The 14,809-nt window shown below is 49.4% G+C and overlaps 1 protein-coding gene across 2 annotated transcripts in view; it reads right to left on the reverse strand.

The window, feature by feature from the left end:
* Positions 1 to 7,447, reverse strand: part of Egln1 (egl-9 family hypoxia inducible factor 1) — a 40,192-nt gene extending 32,745 nt beyond the window's left edge. Inside the window, exon 1 of one of the 2 annotated variants that reach the window (XM_076572333.1) lies at positions 6,496 to 7,447. In XM_076572333.1, coding sequence (XP_076428448.1) covers positions 6,496 to 7,320 — 825 coding nt within the window. In that variant the 5' untranslated portion in view covers positions 7,321 to 7,447. The remainder of the gene's footprint in view (positions 1 to 6,495) is intronic. The other variant, XM_006992829.3, reaches the window with a different exon arrangement.
* Between the last annotated feature and the right edge of the window lie 7,362 nt (positions 7,448 to 14,809).

Below are 14,809 nucleotides of genomic sequence, written 5' to 3' on the forward strand. Positions count from 1 at the left end.
CCTCAACGTACTAACCTCGCCTTTAGGCTTCTGTAGATCCACTTCTTGCTAACTGAAGTGTGACAACCAGGATGTGGCTTGTTTGTGCGTAAGAGACAAAGAGCTGTAAAGGCTCAGGGCTGCGTGATTTGGGAGAATTCCTCATGCAGCTGCTTGGCTGGCAATAAAGACCTCCCTTTTGGCTTCAAGGGTGTCTGCGAGGTGGTCCTTGGCAGGCTGACCTTGCAAGGAGAACTGGGTGGCTGAAGCAGAGCCAAAGACAAGCTAAGGACAATACTGTAAATGATCAGAACATCACCCGAGCAGGTGGTTCCAAGCATGAAATGGGGACCTTGTAGAAAAGAAGCTGGGGACAAGCACAGGTAGGCAAAGAAGCTAGAAGAACGGTCTAAGCCAGGCATGGTGGTAAATGCCTATAATCCTAGGAAGGAAGATCGGGAGTTCAAAGCCAGCCTGGGCTGCTTAGCAAGTTTGAGGCTAGGATCGACTACACGAATCCCTGTCTCAGTGCTTTCTAGGCATCACAAGGAAGTTCAGTTCCCTGCACCAGAAAAGTATCTAAGAATCTGTTAGAATGAAAGGTCAAAAGTGAAAAATTAAATAAAACAACCAAGTTGATAACATCAACCCAAAGACACACATACAACAAGCATAGGCTTTGAAGTCCTGCTAGAACAAGAGCCTGGTGGAGGAGAGGAAGAAAGAAAGAGACAGACGGATGGATGGACGGATGGCAGGAAGACAGGCCCACGAAGGGAGTGGGGCACCCTGCTCCAGGAACACAGCTCCAACAGCGACAGGACAGACAGGGTGGAAAAGGAGGTCAAACTAGAGTGTCAGACCAGCTGAAGCATTTGGAAAGAGCAAAGTAAAGTGAGTCACATGTTCAGTCCCCCCCCCCCAGAAACGGCAAAAAACAGAGCACATCAGTTCCGCAGGAAAGGACCTACTGAGGAACAGGAGAGGGCTGAGGCCACCTCCGCTGGCTTGTCACTAACAGACCTTCCTTGAACAAGTCACTTAACCTCTCCAGAACTTATTTTCTATTTGCGGGGGGAGGGGGAGGTGTGCATGCCTGTGTGTGAATATACACTCATGTGTGCATGTGTGCACCCAGCCAAGGGAGTGGTTGGGTCAAAAGAGGCTCTAAGCCTCTTTTCTCCAGCTTACAAGAGGTGGAGAGAGAGGGAAAGCAGTAATCTCTTAATGAAAGAGTCGGGGCTAGATCTCTGAGTCCGAGAGGCCAGCCTGGTCTACATAGCAAGTTCCAGGCCAGTCAGGGTTCCATAGTGAGACTGTGTCTCAAATAAACTAAGAAAAGAAATAATCAGAAAACTGGTATTTTTTTTTTAACATGGGAAGAGTAATAGTTAATAAGAGTTCGGCCTACTGCTTTCCAGAAAAGGTGCATTGCTTGTGTGCAGGCTACAGAGATTCCTCACAGCAAGTGTGAAAGGCAGGCAGTACTGTGAATACTAACTGAGGCTCACAGACACTGAGCCACTAGTCCAAAAGCACAGCCAATCATGGGGTCCCAGCAGCAGACCTAGCATCCCACCCAGATCCAGCAAGGACACAAGACCCACATGCCTGCCTTCCTTCCTCAGTAATGCTACAGATGATTTTGTGAAACAAGGTCTCACTCTGTGGGCCTGGTTGGCCTGGAACTCCTTTTATAGACCAAGATGGTTTCAAACTCACAGAGATCCTCCAGCCTCTGCCTCCCAAGTGCTGGATTTAAAGATGTGCACCATCATACCTGGCCCCACAGTAACCTCTTAACCTCTAAGGAACATCTTCTGCTCAGGTGCCAGGGACCAGCTGATGCAGCTATCAACCACTGGCAGGCTACGCCCATTTCTATGTCCAAGGTTCCAGGACAGTTCTCAACCTGGGCGTCACATATCAGCTCTCCTGAACATCAGATGTTTACAGTATGATTCATAACAGTAGCAAAATTACAGTCATGAAGTAGCAACAAAATAATTTTATGGTTTGTGGAGGGGGCACTCACCACAACATGAGGAACATATTAAAGGGTCTCAGCAGTAGGTAGGTTGAAAATCGCTGTTCCAGGAGGAAAGTGAGGCAGGCAGAAGTAGCGAGGGACAGAAGCTGTCTGGTTCTGTTCTTTTTAGGCTTACGAACGGGAGATTTGCTTCTCACAGGTCAGGAGGCTTTAGTCTGAATCCAGTACAGCACAGTCCGGGCCTCTCTCTGCCTCTCACTGCAGGGTTTTATCATCTAAGAGGATTGCCACCTCTCTCTATGGTAGCTGCAATAAAGCAGCAGGATCGTCCTCATCCTATTCTTTGCTCTCAAAGCCGTCCAGAGCTGACTAATTAACTGCAGCACTAGAAAAATCTGAGTAGTATAAGGTGCTTGTTCCTCTCATCCCATTACTCATTATCTCTCTCTCCTTTGCAGTGCTGGGGACTGAACTGGGGTGCCTTCACACACCAGGCATGTGCTTCACCACTGATCTGTATCCCCGACATCTTTTCCTTACACATGTTCTTAAATGAACACAGGAAACTTGGAATTAAATTTAAAAACTGTATACATGTTGTAATTCTAGTAATTCCACTTTTTAGTGGTTTGTTTTGTGTTTTTTTTTGGACACAAGTTATCTCTGTGCAACTCAGGCTCAGACTCACTATTCTCCTGCCTCAGCCTTTTTTTTTTTTTTTTTTTTTTTTGAGACAAGGTAGCCCTGGCTGGCCTTGAACTCAGAGATCTACCTGTCTCTGCCTTCCAAGTGCTGGGATTAAAGGCATGCGCCACCACCACACCTGGTGTTGCAATAATTTTAATGAGGAACATTCTCCTCGAGAAAAAATGGCAGCAGACGAATACAGTGCTCCCCCAGGTCCCATTCCTCTACACCACCTCTCTCTACCCAGCTAAAGCGCCTGTGGCTTCTGAGAGCGCTCAGACATTGCTCTGTACAAGGGGAAGACCGTGGCTCCTTGCCGCTGACGTCACCATGAGCCTTCCTGATGGAAGGAAGGATGTGAGAAAGGGTAAGAGGTTAAAGGGAAGCTTGAGGGCGAGAAAAGGGTGAGGATCCCAGAGAGAGCGGAGACGAGAGCCGGGTTACATCAGTGGCGACAATCACGTTTCTGGTTTTCTCCTGTATTACTTCATCTTCCCTTGGGGGTTCCTCTTTTCAAGCGGGTGGACAAGCAGTGGCCAGATGCGCATGTCTGAGGCGGACACTGGGGAAGTCAACTTGGCAAGTCTCACAACTTGATGTCCATGTCCTGACATACATGTGCATGATGTAAGTGACAGAACTCAGAGCTTAGCTGGAAGACCTGACTTAAATACTGGTATCTGGGAGTTGGAGAGATGGCTCAGTGATTAAGAGTACTCACTGGCCGCTCTTCTAGAGGACCCGGGTCAATTCCCAGCACAGTGGCTAACAGCTGTCTGTAACTCCAGTTCCAAGGGATCCTATGCCCTCTTCTGGCCTCCACTGGGCACTGTTCATAAGTGGTGCACAGACAAACACATGCAGGCAAAACACTCATACACATCAAATAAACAAATAACCAGGTGGTGGCGCACGCCTTTAACCCCAGCATTTGGGAGGCAGAGGCAGGCGGATCTCCATGAGTTCTAGGCCAGCCTGGTCTACAAAGCGAGTTCCAGGACAGCCACGGCTATACAGAGAAACCCTGTCTTGAGAAACTAAACAACAACAACAACAATAATAATCCTAGTATCTTACAGGACTTCCAGTAAGAGGAGGATATTCCTCAACCTCACTCATCTAACCGAGGGGTGGGAACCAGGCACTGACAACCTGCTACTGCTTCAAGAGCCAAAGTGAGGAACACACACTGAAAGGAAGCTTAACACCGCTCTCACAGTACACACACAAAGACATTCCTGAAGGCAATCAAATATTACAGCCTCCTTCTGACAACCCCTACGAGCAGACTTAAAAGTTGCACTCTTAAGTTATACTCTTAAGTCTGTCTCGTAGGGGTTGTCAGAAGGAGGCTAAACACAGAGCTGCTTTTAAGTATATGAAGTAAACACCTAATAGTCAAAAAGTTTACATAGCCGGACCCAGAGTGCCACAACAGACTCCCTCACCATCAACAGAAATGTTGCCTATCAGAACTAGAGTTCCAGCCATATGCTCAGTGAGGAAACACCTTCTCACCTGAGGTCTCCTACATCCAGTGCAGAAGGAAAACATACGCTCCAAGTCTAGCTTGAACCTGAGCCAGTTTTGCCTGAGTGGTGGGCCCTGGTCTGGCATGAGCTGACCTTTACCCCAAATCTAAGTCAGGGATTCGACTCACTGCCCAACACTGCCATCACTGTGACAGCGCCCGTGCAGAGACTAGTCTGCAGCCTGATACAGCCGACTTGCTGAGTATTTGGGAGGAGTGTACAACTGGTGTCTGCATGCTCAAAAGCAGTGGGTTTTTTTTTTTTAAAGAAATACTTAAATTACATATTCAAACATGGTTGCCCAATTTTTTTAGCCAAAAAGTTCAATAAGGGGCTAGTGTGATGGCTCAGCAGGTACAGGTACATGTGCCAAGTCTGATAACAGAAGTTCCATGTCCAGGACCCACTTGGTAGAAGGAGAATCAATTGCAGAAAATTGTCCTCTAACCTACGCACACAATAAGTAAGTAAGAAATGTCATTTTTAAAATGTGAGGGTCAATGAAAGGAAGTCCTTAAGACCATTCATCGACACTGAAACCGTATCCTTGCAATGAATGAGAAGCGTAAGCTCAAATTCAGAGTGTAAACCTCGTAAACCTCCCTGCTACCAGGCATCGTCCTTGCCCTCGTGGTAAGATCTCCAGTCAAGTGACTTAAATCAGCACTGTTTCCTTTGGCCACTTCAACCCATGAGGAAAGAGGTGTCTATTTCCCAACAGCTTCCCAGGAGAGCCGCTGCCCTCAGACCCAGGCTGTCTGTTGGCTCTTCCCCACGAACAGGAGGGAAGAGGCTTGCTAGTTCCTCACCTAAGGCAAGCAGATCCGGAGAGACCGAGGAAACCACCTTCCTTGCGCCTCTCCCTGGGACTTATTGCAGACTGTCCCCCCAACAGTAGCTCTTTCTTGGAGTGACAGGGACATGCAGATGGGACCCAGGACAGCCTTTGTCTTTAAATGTAAATGAAAATCTCACAGAAACCCCAAACTGAGACCCAATCAGACGTCCACCTTCTTCCCAGCTTTATTTTATTGGACTTTCAGAGACAGAGCTCCTGTACCCCAGGCTGGCCTGGAACTGGAGATGTAGCAGAGATAACCATAAACTTCTGATCTTGCTGCCTTCAACTCCAGAGAACTGGGATCACAGCAGTGCGGGCATGGTCTGCATGTTGCTGGGGACCAAACTCGGGGTTCTCTGCATGCTAGACAAGCACTCTATCAACTGACCTACATCCCCAGCATGAAGCTTAATTTTAAGCAACTTTTTCTTGAGCTCACTTGATATTAAGACAGGTGCCCTCATCCAGTATGGGGCTAAGAAAGCTGTAAATTGCCTTCTCGTTATATTTATTGTATTTTTCCCTCCCAAACATGCCCAGTCTGACAGTCCCATATGGCTGTCAGCATAGTTTGAAACCTACACAAGGAAGAATTACTAGGAAGAGGCTGTGTGTACAAACTTGTGTGTCGGGGTTTTCCAAAACCTCTCAAAACTCTAACTGGAGTGGGAGGGTGGATCAGGTTGGCCCTGGGGGGGTAAATCAAAGAAAAGATTCAGATCTGGGAAGGAAAAGTGGAGAGCCGCTGTCTGCCACAGGAGGGAGGAGCAGACTGGAAGGAACTGCCACAGTAAGAGAGAAAGAAAAAAAAAAATCCCACCAAACCTAAGGTTAAAAGGAGCCCTCCGACCTCCAACTCCGTGTGGGTTTTGTTTAAGGGAAAAAAAAAATCCAGGAAGCCACAAAAACAGCTTTTTCAAGAGAAGGATCACGTTAACAAAGCGAATAGAGGAAACCTGTGCTCTGAGTGTAACCTACCTACTATGAGCCCTGGGAACGGAAACCCCTCTTTCCCGGTTTGGTAGTGGGTTTCAAAACAGTAGGGACAGCCAGCAAGATAAAGGTACAAGGGGGAGGAGGAGCAGGCCGTCAAGCTTTTCCTGAATACAGGGAGTCTTCCGACCACAGGCTTTTAAATGGGCCTTTCTCGGGGCAGCTGACAAAACTCCCAGCTAAACACACGCAGTGTCTGGCTCTCAATGAGAGCCGGTGTGCGCTGAAAACCGCGGGGCTTTCAACTAGCTCAGGCACGCAGGCAAGATGCACCACCACCCACACCCGATGTAGCCGGTACCCCAATGCCCCCCATTAGTGACCAGGGCTCCAGCAGTGTCTGAACTGTGGCGAAGAGTACTGCAGGGACAAAAGAAACCACGCTAACGCGGAGCGCCCGCCCCAGGTCTGTGGGGGCGAAGGGGTGGTCCTCACAGACCCTCCTCCTTCGGGCGCGAGCCCCAGCCACTTACTTTCGTTCGACCGTTTATCCTGTAGTTGCCCAGCTTCCCGCTGCAGTGGCGGATCAGGTCGTCCATGCTGCTCATGAGCAGGCCGATGGTCTCGCAGCCGGGCTCCTTGCCCTCGATCCAGGTGATCTGGTCCCCCCGGATGTCCTTGGAAGAGTCACTCTTCTGGCTGACCAGCTGCCCGTCCGTGAACTTGCCGGTGTCGTGTAGGGCGCGCACCTCGTCGCCGATCTGCTGCCCGGTCTCCTTGCCCAGGAAGTCGTCCACTACACAGATACCGTGCTTGTTCATGCACGGCACGATGTACTCCAGCGCCAGCTTCAGCGCCGGCAGCGGCTTGGTCTGCCCGTTGGGCCGCAGCCCACCGCTGGGACTCAGCGCCTCCCCGGGGCCGCCGCCTGCTGGGCACAGGCTGGCACGCTCCGGGCCCGGAGACCTGCTAGCCGGAGGATCCTCGGAGCCGGGCTCTGCCGGGCCAGGACCACTCCGGGCCTGTGCTGCGTCCTCAGGGCCCGGGGCGCTCGAGGCCGCCGCGCTGTCCCCGCGCCGGGCCGCCCCGCCGGCGCGCGCGGCTCCGGGGGCCCCACCACCGGGCGGGGGCGCGACGCAGGGCTGCGCCGGCGCGGGCTGCGCGCGGGGGGCCTCGCCGCCCTGGCACACTAGCTTGTGCTTCTTCCAGTCCTGGCGCTGGTGTTCCTTACAGCAGTAGAAGGAGTTGCGGCAGCGGCCACAGCGCAGCAGGTTCTCCATCTTCCCGCACAGCTCGCAATACTGCCGGTCGCGCTCGCTAGCGCTCAGCACGCCGGGCCCGCCGCTGTCACTGGCCATAGCCGCGTCAGGGCGGGCCGCGGGCCGGGAGCGGGGCGGCGGCGGGGCCGTCGGGGCGCCCACCCGGGGCCGCCGCCCGCTGAGGGAGGCCGCGCGCTCCCTGGCCTCGCCTGCCTCGCCCGGGGCCGCCTAGCGCCGCATCGCGCCGGAGAGAGCGCGGCCTGCGCGGCGCTCGGCGCCCTGGGCGGGCGGGCCCAGCCGGCTGCGTCGGGGCGGGCAGGCAGGGCGCGGGCCTGCGGGCGCCACTCGCTCCGCGCGCGCTGCACGTACACCACGGCCCCGGCGACCCGGCGCGCGGGCGGAGAGGGCGGGGGCCGCGCGCACGCGGCGGGCCGGGCCTAGCGGGCGGGCGCGCCGCTTCCTCCGCCCTCCCCTCCCGCCTCGCGGCTCCGCCCGGGGCGCGCGTGGCCGCCTGCGTGCGCGCGCGCGCGCCTCCACCTGCCTGTCGGGGACCCGCGGGCAGCGCTCCGGGACTGCTGCGCGGCGGCCTTGGCCACCTTGGTATTGCAAAGGAGGAAACGGAAGCTCAGACCTCCCGCCGGGCCGCTCAGTGCTCCGGGCAGGCTGCGGCGCGCTCCCGGTCTGCAGCTCCCGGGAGGCCGCAGAGGGCACAACAAAGCCCCCGCCCCCCCCTCCCCGCCCGCCCTGGCAGCCCGCGTAGGGACCGACTACTGAAGTTCCCGGGCCAGGTTCTGGTTTTGCTTTGTTTGGTTTTGGTTTTCTGGCGTCCTTAAACTCTGAGATTTTTCCCGGTTCCGGTTCGAGACCTCCCGGGTTAAGTAAGGTAATCAGGGCTCGGTTCCAGATCCGCATTCAGGCCTGAAGCTCTCAAGAGCGTTATTACGTGAACGACTCTGTACACGATCTTAAAATCTCGCATTAGAATCTGCAATAGTGTCTGTATTACGAGGATCAATACGGTCTTTGTTGTTTTGAGATGCAGCCCCGTAGCCCGCAAACATGACTCTCCTGCCTCACCTGCCACAAGGGTAAGGTGATTAGCGTCAGCCCCGGCTCAGTATCTTGATTTTGTTTGTCCACAGTGTTGGGAATTGAGATGAACACACTTGTTTTTGTTTGTTTTTATGAAACCTTAAAACCTCCCTGAACCTGGCGTGGTGGCGAACGCCTTTAACGCCAGCATTCGGACAAGAGGATCACTGAGTTTGAGGCCATTCTGGTCTACATAGCGATTTCCAGGACAGAGAGACCCATTCTCAAACACATACATACATACACAACAAGCCAGACCTTTTTGTTTCCACCTGTCATTTGTAGGAGGGGTAAAGGGTGGAGCCGGGGCAAGGAGACTGGCCTTTAATTAGAGCACTGGTAAGATCTCTGCCAGTTCAGGACCAACCTGCTCTACATGGTAAGTTTCACATCAGCCAGGGTTACAGAGTTGGGCACAGCCACCCTGCTCCCAAAACAGTCAGCAGGACTCTCCCAGGCACAAGCATTTGGCGTAGTGTACTCAGGGCACATATTTAACTGTGAATAAATTAATGTAAACACAAAAGGAGGGCTAGGGGTGTGGCTCAGCTAGCCCCTTGTTACATGCCTAGGACCTGGGTTTGATCCCCAAGAACTTCTCCCCCCAAAAGTAAGTAAATCCTAGTAGAATCAAAGAGTTCTTCGGCCTCCTTTTGCTGTAGTAGGCACACATTTTAACTTCAAAAGAGTAGGAATGCTCTTAGCAGGCAACAACAAACGGGTATTTGTTACAAGTCTTATAAATTTACCTATTTGTAGGTATTAAAGTTACCCCCCTAGTCCAACAATTTTATTTTATTTTTTTTTTACAGTTTACTTGCTTAGTGTATATATGTACGTATGTGGGTGTGTACAGTCCACAGTGTGTCTGGATGTCAGAGGACAACTTTCAGGAGTAAGTTCTCTTATTCCATCATGTGTGTTTCTAGGATCAGACTCAGGTTGTTGTCAGTTGTGACTGCAAGTACCTTTTCCTGCTGAGCCGCTGGCCCTGACAGGGTCTTAGAAGGTTACCATTAACCATTGGGTTCCTGGTATGCCAGTGTTTACCTCTCTACATGTCCGTCTGTTTTTATTTAATTCTACTTAAGGCAGATTCAGAATCTCAGTTACAGAGTCTCAATCCCTGTGAAACAAGTTCTAGACCCGCATATCTCAAAAGGCAAACATTCAAAAAAGAAAGTCTATTAGCTTTTTTGTTGCAATTAAGCATATAGAATCACAAAACAAACACATAGTTAATAGAAAGTCAAATATAAAATACTCATTGCAAATATTTCCAAAGGTCCGCAATAACTTAGGCCCTAATTCTCATCTAGGAAGGTCTTACTGAGTATGCCACGGGTTAAGTTACATGGATTCGAGCCTGGATTTCCATCACCATGGTAGCGGTCAATACAAAAAAAAAAAAAAGTTTTAATGTTTATATGGGTCAGGCAATCTGGTGGAAATGGGAAGTCGTGTTATCAGGCCCGTTGGACAGGTTAGAGGAGTGCCATGGCAGAGTCTCTGCTGCACAGATGACACTTAGGCCAGGCCATCAAGAGCACCATGGTGCAAACTGAAGGGAGAATTAAAGGAAGTGCTACTTCCTCCACTCCTGAGTGACAACCTGAACCACAGCTGAGTGGCTACCTGAGTGGCCACCCTTTGTTCTTGGGGGATGCTCCCCTAAGTTAAGAAGCAATAGCACCAGAGAACCGATGGGGGACTCAAAGGTAGACACAAGGCTGGGAGTGAGCCCCAAGGAAGACTCAAACCAGGAAGTGATAGCGGCATATGCCTGTCAACCCAGCTATGTGGAAGACTGAGGCAGGAGGATTGAAATTTTAAGTCTTGCTTACAGAGTGTGTGCCTGGGCTACAGAGCAAGTTCAAGGTCAGCCTAGACGACTTAGACCCCAAAGTCTCAAACTAGTAAGTTAAAAGAGGATTGGCAATGCAGCTTGATGACACAGTTTGCAGGGCATGGGCACAGTCTCTTTGTAGCCCAGGCTGGCCTCAAATTCAGGATCCTCCTGCCTCACCCTGCATTCCTCAGCCCCGCACCAGTCCACAAACACACACCGAGGAGGAAATGACTCTAGGCTTTCAGGAAGCCCATGAGGAGGACTTGCCTTTGAGAGAAGTTCAGTTTCTTAAACCGTTACATTTGCCCTAAATCCTGAAAATCCTTAAACATTCCTAGCAGAGTGTCTTTTCTACTCAAGAAGCAGAATGCCTGATTGTGAGTAAGGACCTGTGGCTTCCCCATGTGACCATCTTGTTTGAATATGATGCAGAGGGCCAGTATAACAGGCATTTCACCAAGATAAACAGGAAGACAGTCTCTGAGTTCTGGGGAAAGGGACTGGAAATCAGAGCCATTTTCTAACTCTAGTTTTGGGACACACACACACACACACACACACACACACACACACACACACACACAAGGGTGTGGCTGGAAGCAGCACCTGCTGTCCATGAAAGGGGATCTGCCAGGCACACGGTGAGCTTCCTTCCTGCCAAATCATTCTCTAGTGAAAATAAATCGTTATATGAGACTTTATGTCCAGGAAAATGTACCTGTGATTAAACCTTAACACTTTTGGATTTTAAAGTTGCCAAAAAATTTAGGCTCAAATTTTCTTAAAATTTTTCTTTAAGAAAATTTCTTAGGGGTTAGGGATTTAGCTCAGTGGTAGAGCGCTTGCCTAGCAAGCACAAGGCCCTGGGTTTGGTCCTCAGCTCCAGAGGGGGGAAAAAAAAAAGAAAGAAAATTTCTTTAAGAAAAATTTTCCTGCCAGGCATGGCCATGGTGGTGCATGCCTTTGATACCAGCTCTCAGGAGGTAGAGGCAGGCAGATTTCTGTTAGTTTGAGGCTGCTCTACTCTGAATACTTCCAGGACAGTCAGGGCTATGTAGAAATACTGAAAAAAAATTTTTTTTAAAAAATTGTGTGTGTGTGTGTGTGTGTGTGTGTGTGTGTGTGTGTGTGTGTGTAGGGCAAAGGGCATCTTGTGGGAGTGAGTTGGTTCTCTTATTCCCTTACATGAGTTTCAAGACTCCAACTCAAGTTTTCAGGCTTGGTGCAAGAATCTTTACCCAGTGAGCCATTTTGCTAGGCCCAAGAAACATTTTTTTGTTCTTTCTCTCTTTCAGGTAGTGTTTTGTAGCCAAGGCTAGCCTCAAATTTGCTATATATTTAGGAATAACCTTAAACTTCTTACCCTCCTGCTTCCACCTCCTAAGTGCAAGGATAGGTGTGGAGCACCAAGCCTGGGTTGTCTGGCACTGAGGATGGAACCGGAGGCTTCGAGAATACTAGTTAAGCACTCAACCTACCAAGAGACATCCCCAGGCCCATGAATTTTGCTGCCGTTGTTCTGAGACAAGATCTCACTGTGTAGCCCAGTTTGGCCTTCAGACTTGGCAGTGACGTTCCTTTGTCATCCTTCAGGGTACTAGGGTGACAGGCTTGGACCTTCACACCCAGAAGAGACGTTTTGAGAGGTGTCTGCTGGTAACCGCTTGTCTGCTGGTAAGGGTCCTCAATAGAGGAGTACCTAACCGATCTTCAGATTTCCTCAAAATATTCGGGGCACTGCAGCAGCTGAAGCAGATGGCGGTGTGTCTCTTGAGTGCAGCCACAGATTGTATTGCAGGAGAGAGCCTGGGCTGAGTAAGATTTCCCTCCCAATCAATCACAGGCCCTTTATTTGGGCATGCATACTACAAGACGCTGTTCAGTGCTGGCTGCTAGAGCCCTGAAACATGTTGTCTTCACAGAAAAGCTGTTGTCAATCTGTGGGTCTTGACCCCTGTGGGGTCCAAGGACCCTTTCACAGGGGTCGCCATATTAGATATTCTGCATACCAGAATAACAGTAGCAAAATTATAGTTATGAAGTAACAATGCGAATAATTTTATGGCTGGGGATCACCACAGATGAGGAACTGTATTAAAGGGTTGCAGCATTAGGAAGATTGAGAACCACTGCCACAGAGGTTGTTACACGCCACACCAGTATCTGGGTGATACGCGTTTAGATATGTGTTATATATTGATTACATATAATGTATGTTTTTAAGGTTTTGTTTTGTGAGACAGGATCTGGCTATGTAGCTCTGGATGTCCTGGAACTCACTATGAAGTCCAGTCTGCCCTAGAACTCACAGAGATCCACCTGCCTCTGTCTCTGAATGCTAGGATTAAAAGTGTGGGTTATTACACCCAGGTTTTTTTTTTATTGTATTTTACTTTTTTAGGGTTTTATTTGAATTTTATTATGATTGTGTATGTATATATGTGCATGTGTGATGAGGAGCATGCGTGCCGTGGTGCTTGGCCAACAGTCATAGAACTACTACCTGGTTCTCTCCTACCATCTGATTCCCAGGGATCAGATTCAGGTTATTAGGCTTGCCAGCAAATGCCATCTCACTGGCTTCAATGTTTTGTTTTTTAATTTTTTTTTTTGAAACAGAGTCTCATGTACCAGACTGGAATCAAACTAAATAACTAAAGATAGCCTTGAACTCTTGATCTTCCTGCCTTTACCTCCCACGTACTGGGATTATAAGCATGCACTTGATTTTATATAACTTAAATAGCTTATATAGCTCCTATAAAGCAAGTTTCAGGCCAGCCAAGGCTACATAGTAAGACTCTTTTCTCAAAAAATAATAATAAGGACTGGAGACATAGCTCAGCAGTTAAGAGTTGCTCTTCCAGAGGTCCTGAAGTCAATGCCCAGCAACCACACGGTGGCTCACAACCATCTGTAATGGATCTGAGTCCCTCTTCTGGTGTCCATGGAGACAGAGTACTCATATACATAAAAATATATGAATAAAGAAATCTTTTAAAAAATAATAAATAAAATCTTGGGCCAGGCAGTGGTGGTGCACGCCTTTAATCTCAGCACTTGGGAGGCAGAGACAGGGGGATCTCTGTGAGTTCAACGCCAGCCTGATCTATAGAGTGAGTTACAGGACAGCCAGGACTACATAGAGAAAACCTGTCTCAGAAAAAATAAAAAATAAAAACAACAAAATCTTAGCACATGCCTTATAAACCCAACTCTGGGATGTGGTTGGAGCCAAGTGGACCCTGGGAGCTTTTAAGTTAGCCAGTCTAGCTAGAACAGTGAAGAGACCTACATTCAGTGAAAGACTCAGTCTCAAAAAAAGGTGGGCTAAGATATTATACTACATATACACAGGCCCTGCTGCCCCCAAACAGTGGGCTGGGCAAAAGGCTCACTTGGTGATGCAGCTTTCCTTGGGGCCACTAAACCACATCCCTGCTCCTGTTCTTTGCTGTTTTCCACCAAGCACTTCAAGGGACTCATGTTGTCCTTGAAACAAACCCCCATGCTGTCATAGACGATGTTTGAATTGTTAATTCAGAATACAAATAAACAAATGAAATTTGTAGTCATGGCCATTTCATTGCTGAACCACTGCCCACAATCCCACAATATGCAGAAAACATTGTAACTGATGACAAACCAGAAAAATCCCCAGTAGCTTATACCAAAGGACACATGAGGACCAGCCAAGATGGTTCACTGGGTAAGGGTGCATGATACCAAGCATAGTGACCTAATTTTGATTCCCTAGAGCCCACATGGTAGAAGAGAGAACTCACTCCAGAAAGTTGTTCTCTGATCTCCACATGTGCTATGTCATGCACCTACACACAGTAAATAAATGCAGAATATAAGCTTTGTGGTTGTGGCACACACCTTTGATCCCAGCACCTGGGAGGCAGAGGCAGGTGGATCTATGAGTTTGAGGCCAGCCTGGTCTACAGAATGAGTTCCAGGACTACACAGAGAAACCTTGTGTCAAAAAACCTCAATAAATATATTATTTAAAAAGTTGAGGGGTTGGGGATTTAACTCAGTGGTAGAGCACTTGCCTAGCAAGCTCAAGGCCCTGGGTTTGGTTCTCAGCTCTGAAAAAAAAAGTTGAAGGTCTGGGTATGTAGCTGAGTGGACAGGGTGCTTGCCAAATGCATGGAGCCTGAGGTCTGATTCCCGGGACCTCATCAGACCAGCTGTGATGGTGTACAACTGTAGCAACCCTCAGGAGATGGGATACATGAGATCCCGGCCCAAAAACAATAATAAATGACTTACGTATGTGGAACATACAGTTCCTTCATTGTCAACAGTGCAGGTACAACTGGATGGTCCATTTTTATGCATAGAGGAACAGAAGTTTAACAGTTATGACAGGTAACCTCTAAAGGAGAGGAGAGGGTGTCAACCATCTAGGAGAATGAAGGTGCTTCATGGTGGTGGCAAGAGCTGTGGGGTGACCTGGAAGGGCTGGTTTTGGGGACACCACTCCAGCAAGCGTACAGAGCCATGCTTTTTAGAAAGATAGCAATGCGAACTTCCCAGCCCATGTCTCATCTATAGTTTAATGACGTGGATACCAGCTCCAGTTCAAGATGAAGTGGGCCCTGCCAGGGTTTGTGACTCACTGCCAGCTTGATGTCTTGC

The sequence above is a fragment of the Peromyscus maniculatus genome, chromosome 5 (genome assembly GCF_049852395.1).
Source record: "Peromyscus maniculatus bairdii isolate BWxNUB_F1_BW_parent chromosome 5, HU_Pman_BW_mat_3.1, whole genome shotgun sequence".
In the NCBI taxonomy this organism is placed as follows: Eukaryota; Metazoa; Chordata; class Mammalia; order Rodentia; family Cricetidae; genus Peromyscus; species Peromyscus maniculatus.